Source organism: Lipotes vexillifer, unplaced genomic scaffold (assembly GCF_000442215.2).
Source record: "Lipotes vexillifer unplaced genomic scaffold, Lipotes_vexillifer_v1.1 scaffold1285, whole genome shotgun sequence".
Classification (NCBI taxonomy): domain Eukaryota; kingdom Metazoa; phylum Chordata; class Mammalia; order Artiodactyla; family Lipotidae; genus Lipotes; species Lipotes vexillifer.
The window spans coordinates 658,405-664,404 of NW_006796211.1; the positions used below are offsets into that span (position 1 = coordinate 658,405).

Sequence of the window (6,000 nt, forward strand, 5' to 3'; positions counted from 1 at the left end):
GGGAAACAGACAATAAACAATACAAAATATAACGTCACTAGAGTTCAGTGCTATGAAAAAAAAAAAAAAAAAAAAAAAAAGATGAGTGGAGGGATCTTGGGGGAAGGCCTCTCCAAGGAAGTGGCATTTGATCAGAGATCTGAAGTAACAGAGTACGCCATGCCAATAGCTGGGAAAAGAGCACTTCCAGAAGCAGTAGCAAAGGCCCTGTGACTACTGCAATGATTTCTTTACTTGTGTCTTACCTCCCACTGAACTTGGAGGTCCTTGAAGGCAAGGGTTACATCTTGAGCACCTTTGATTTGCAGGGCCCAGCATCCATAGTGGACACTATGGACACTTACGGAATGAGTGAAGGAAGTTGGCCCAGCATGTGTGATTGCTGATTTCTGAGTCCATGTGGCTCCATCACTTGAGATCTGGCCAGTTTTGCGTCTCTCTCCTCCCCAGGGCTAAGCTAAGCACAGGCTTGGGCCAATCAGGCTTCTTTAATTCTGTGGCCTGGTCTCAGTTCCTGGATCCTCCCTTCATTAGGACTATAGTACTGACAGACTCTCCAGGTTTATCTTGTTCTGGTCCACATATCTCTGGTCTGGACCTGGGACCCTGTCCCGAAACCCAGACACCTAGTACTGGGAGCCTCCCTCACTTTCTCCAGGTTTCATAGGCATCAAAGTCCTCCCCTGAACCCTGAATCAGACTTCCCAATGGCTAACACCTCCCTACTTGGAAGTCTGCCCTGCCTGATTCTTGACTGCCCTCCAAACCACACGACCCCTTCTGCTGCTATATCAACTCTCTGACCTCATCAGTCCTTTCTGTGACCATCTCTCTGCACGTTCCAACTTCATTAAACCACTCCTGAACTTCTACCATAGCTAAGACCCAGGGCTTAGGACCTGCGTCCTCGTGTTGCCTGCTACAGATCCTGTACCATCAGCAGACCATCTGGGTCCAAGCCTCCAGATTCGACTACCCCAAACCACAATCCTGACACTCCCAAAAGCACATTAAATAACCTTAGGTGCTGCAAATAAAGTCAAACGGCTTTATCCACTCCGCCAACTGCAACAGATATCTCTGGGTGTCACTGGTGCTTCGTCCCAGCCCCCACCGGGTCTAAAATGAGTTCAGGGACAAATAACCCATTCCTTCATTCACCCTTTCACCCACCACTTCCTGACACCTGCTATAAGCCAAGCCTTGAAACATAAAACACAGTGCCTACACTGATGACAATGATGCTAATGGTGATGTGATGGTGATAGTGATGGTGGAAGACAGAGAGGAGTAGGTGGTAAGGTTAGTTACCATTTATTGCGCACTTGGGCTATACTACAATAAGCGGCGGGTCTTCTAATACTAAGAAAACTATGAGATAGGTTTCATTAGCCCCACTTTACAGAGAAGGAAATAGGCTGAAGAGGTGAAGCAACTTGCTCAAGGTCACAGAGCTAAGGGGCAGGGTGCTGAGACCCTAGTCTGCCTGCCTCCAAAGTACAAACGGTTCAACCGCCCCAAGGGTCACCCAGTAAATGCTAAACAAATATAACTTAAGGAAGAAGTGAAAGACAGAGAGAGGATCCAGGCCTCTGGGGACTCAAAAACTGGTGGAGGGGGCAGGCATATAAACAAATATCTACCATGTGGGAAGGCCAGCGCTGATGCCTGGAGACCATGGAGCTGGAACGGAGCTGCAAGGGAGCTAGCGGAGGGAGTGGCTAACTTGACCTGGAGGGGTCTAGAGCCGTCTTGAGGAAGTGACTTGGGGGCTAGGCTTTGAAGGATGTGCAGTTTGCGGCTGACAAGCGTGGCGCACAGCAGGAGCTCGGCCCTCAGACCTGGCCTGGGCCGTCCGTCTCCTCTGAGGTCGTCCAGTCCACCCCCCTGTGCCCACGCGGCCGGGCCGGGCCTCACCTCCTTCCACTTGAGCTGGCGAATGCTGATCTTCAGGGCGTCCTGGGAGGTCCTGGCCTTGGAGCTGTCCACGGTGACAGGCCGCGGAGAGCAGTACTCCTCGGACCGGTCCGAGCTCCGCTTGCAGCTACGGCTCTTGCTCCTGGACTTCCCGTGCGGGTAGAGGCCCTGCGCCGACACCGGCTTCGCCTGGTACATGGGCAGCGTGGGCGGCGGCCGCGGTGGGACGCGGGCGTCGCCCTCCTCGGCCGCGTGGGGCTGCGCCGGGGCCGGCTCCTTGGGCTGCTCCTCCCCCGCCTTGAGTTCCGGCTCCCCGGCTGCGCCCGGGTCCACGCGGACCTGCTCCTTCGCCGCATGCTCTTTGGCCGCGGCCACGGCCTCCGCCTCCCACCAGGCCGCCAGCTCCCTCTCAGGTCTGCCCCGCAGCATGGTGCTCAGGGCCGGTGCCAGCGCCAGTGCTGCCGCCGCCGCCGCCGCCGCCGCCGCCGCTCCGCCGCCCCGGCCCGCGACCAAACTGCCGCCGCTGCCGCAGCTGCCACGCGCTCCCAGCCCGAGCCAGTTGCCATGATTTCTTAGGCTCCTGTTGACAGGGGCAGTCGCCGACTCGGGACGGGGCCCGGGAAGGGACAATCGCCGACCCAGCCCCGGCGACCTCATAGGCGAGGGTGCTCACGTGACCGTGCCTGGCGCAGAGGAGGCGGCCATCTTGGAAGAGGGCGGAAGCGGCCTCTGCCCGCCCAGCCGGAGAACCCGCCGGCGTTCTGAGCCCGCGGAACTTGGAGGGGAGAGGCTGGAGGTGAGCTTGAGGGCAGAAAGCCGTTGGGCGCTTGCGGGGCTCCTGAGCCCAGGGGCTGGGCCGGAGAGACAACAATTTCAAACACGAAGCCCACTTTCCCCCACCCCGTACACACTCACTGGGATAACTCCCGGTCTGATGGAGGAGGCACAGCCTCACCCGTTCTAGGCCACTCCACCATCAGGAAGCACCTCAGTCTGATGATGGACATGACAAGTCCAAGCTCTCAAGGATTAGCTCCCCGTTTGAAGAAATCCTTTCTGGTCCTGGGAGAGCCCCAGACTGAGAGGGGAGACACGTTTCCCTGTTCCTCAGGGAGCTCCCAATGGCATTGGGAGGCCGTGGAGAAGCCTGCAGATTCGCGGTTGAGTTGAGGACATTAAACAACCCTTTTCATGTTGTCATTTAAAAAATTATGGTAAGATACACATAACATAAAATGTATCATTTTAACCATTTTTAGGTATAGCCTTCAATGGCGTTAATACATTAGCATTGTTGTGCAACCATCACCACCATTCATCTCCTGAACTTTTTCATCTTCTCAAACTGAAACTATGTACCCATTAAACTCTTAACTCCCGTCCGCCCTCCCCCAGCCCGTGAACTACCCGTTCTCCTTTCTGTCTATATGAATTGGATTAATTACCTCATAGAAGTGGAATCATACAATATTTGTCCCTTTGTGTCTAGCTTATTCACTCAGCCTAATGCCTTCATGGTTCATCCATGTTGTAGCATTATCAGAATTTCATTCCTTTGTAGGACAGAATAGCGTTCCATGGTGTGAATGGACCACATTGCATTTATCCGTTCATCTGACAATGGACATTTGGGTTGTTTCCACCTGTTGGCTATTGTGAATGATGCTGCTATGAACATGAGTACACAAATACCTATTTGAGTCTCTGCTCTCTATTCTTTTGGGTTGCCATATATTTTTAAAGCCAACCCAAGGAGAGGGCTTTCCCTTTTCACCTTAGGGAACCATATTTGTTCTTTCAGGGAATGGGGTTGGGAGGATAGAACAGCACCCCACACTGAGGACAGTAGCTGTGACAACCCACACTGGTGAACTCTGCCACACTCTGCAGATGAAATAATAATACAAGAGAGGAAAACGAGAGGAATCACAAGGCAGTATGCAGTTAAGTGTCAAATGAGGCAAAGAGTAAACAGGAAAATGAGGAGTTCCACGAATGGAGGGTTTACTGTAAATTATAAAGCTAGATAAAACTTCATATAAGAGATGGAATATAAACTGAGTCTTCAAGATGGAGTAAGAATCAGCTAGATAGAAAGTAGGTGGGGGAACTTCCATGATGGCGCAGTGCTTAAGAATCCGCCTGCCAATGCAGGGGACACGGGTTTGAGCCCTGGTGCGGGAAGATCCCACATGCCGTGGAGCAACTAAGCCCGTGCGCCACAGCTACTGAGCCTGCTGTTTAGAGCCTGCGAGCCACAGCTGCAGAGCCTGTGCTCCACAGCTACTGAAGCCTGTGCGCCTAGAGCCAGTGCTCCGCAACAAGAGAAGCCACCGCAATGAGAAGCCCTCGCAGCTCAACGAAGAGTAGCCCCCACTCGCCACAACTAGAGAAAGCCTGCGTGCAGCAACAAAAACCCGACGCAGCCAAAAATAAAATAAATAAATAAATTTATTTGAAAAAAAAAAAGAAAGAAAGTAGGTGGGGTGGTCATTCCAGAGGCTGTGGGCACAGCAGCGTGTACAGTCATGCAGTTGACCCATGGGGCCTGAAAGGGGCTGAAATCCAACTTGTACTCTGCCTGCCTAGCCTCACCCATTGAGGCTTTGTCCACCAGAAAGGAGCACCTTTGCTGACTGGTTCAAAGGCTCCCAGGGCTGATGGAAGCCCTGTACTGAGAGGGAGGTGAGGAAAAGGTACAGTACAAGTAAATTTAAGAAGGGGATAAATTATGGTGATCAGCTTGAAATGTATAGAAATATCAAACCACTAAGTTGTGTACCAGGAACTAACAGTGTTGTAATTCAATTATACTTCAAAAACAAACAAACAAATTCATAGAAAAAGAGGACAGATTTGTGGTTACCAGAGGTGGGACGGGGGGAGAGGTGAAGGGTTTGGTGAAGGGGAAATTGGATGAAGGCAGTCAAAAGATAATAAACTTCCAGTTATAAGATAAATAAGTACTACGGATGTAACGTTCAACGTGACAAGTATAATTAACACCGCTGTATGTTATATATGAAAGTTGTTAAGAGGATAAATCCCGAGTTCTCATCACAAGAAAAAAATTTTTTTCTATTTCTTTAATTTTGTACCTATATAGGATGATGGATGTTCAGTAAACTTACTGTGATCAACACTTTGTGATGTATGTAAATCAGATCATTATGTTGTACACACCTTAAACTTATACACTGCTTATGTAAATTATATCTCAGTAAAACTGGAAGAAAAAAATAAAATGTATTAGTTCTGTAAAAAAGGGGGGATAATCATAAGGCTTTTCTAGCAGGCTAGACTGGTGGAAACACAAGCCTTAGAGGAAGGGTGAACAGGAGGCAAGGCCCATTGGAGCTCCCTGTCAGGTCTTTGAATGCTGTGCTGACCTCTGACTTCTCAGGAAATTCTAAAATGTGCTGGTGGAAAATCCAACCCCACGTGGGACTCCTCACAGGGGAGCTTCAGTTACGGCTGTTGAGGAGCAAAGAGCAGGTGAGAATCAGGGACCAGGACCACCTCCCAAAATACACAAATGTATAAAGAAGTAGGTCTCCTTTTCCTTCACACACTCACCACAGCTTATAGTCAGAGTTTTACTTGTTTGTTTACTTATAACGGTCTGTCTCACCAGAGTCCAAGTGCCAAAAGTAAGGAGTGTCCTGTTCTAGTTGACCATATCCCAACACCCAGTCAGTGCCTGGTAGACAGTGGGCATTCAATAACCATTTCTTGAATGAATGAATTTGCTAATGAATGAATAAATGAACAAACTAATGAATAAATGAGCAAGCGAATGAATGAATGAATGAATGAAAAATTAAACTCAGATATTCAATAATAAGAAAATACATATGCAAATTATAGCAAATGTCAATGACAGCTTTAGCCGCTTAGGATAAACAGTATCCTGGTGATGTAACGTTAGCAAACTGGCGCAAGCATCGTAATCACAACGCTTAAAGACTGTTCTGCATAAACAGGACCTGGAAGAAGATAGAGACAAATGAGAACAGCTGTGGTGCTGGAGACATGCCACCTTGGTTGAAATTTTCCCTCTTGGGTTTGGCAAACTGTATCAAC

General features: G+C 49.6%; 1 protein-coding gene across 1 annotated transcript in view; it reads right to left on the reverse strand.

Annotated features, from left to right (window-relative positions):
- Positions 1–2,622, reverse strand: part of TTLL11 (tubulin tyrosine ligase like 11) — a 252,601-nt gene extending 249,979 nt beyond the window's left edge. Inside the window, 1 exon segment of the mRNA XM_007468377.1 lies at positions 1,918–2,622. Within this exon segment, the coding sequence (XP_007468439.1) occupies positions 1,918–2,622 (705 nt within the window).
- Positions 2,623–6,000: the final 3,378 nt, after the last annotated feature.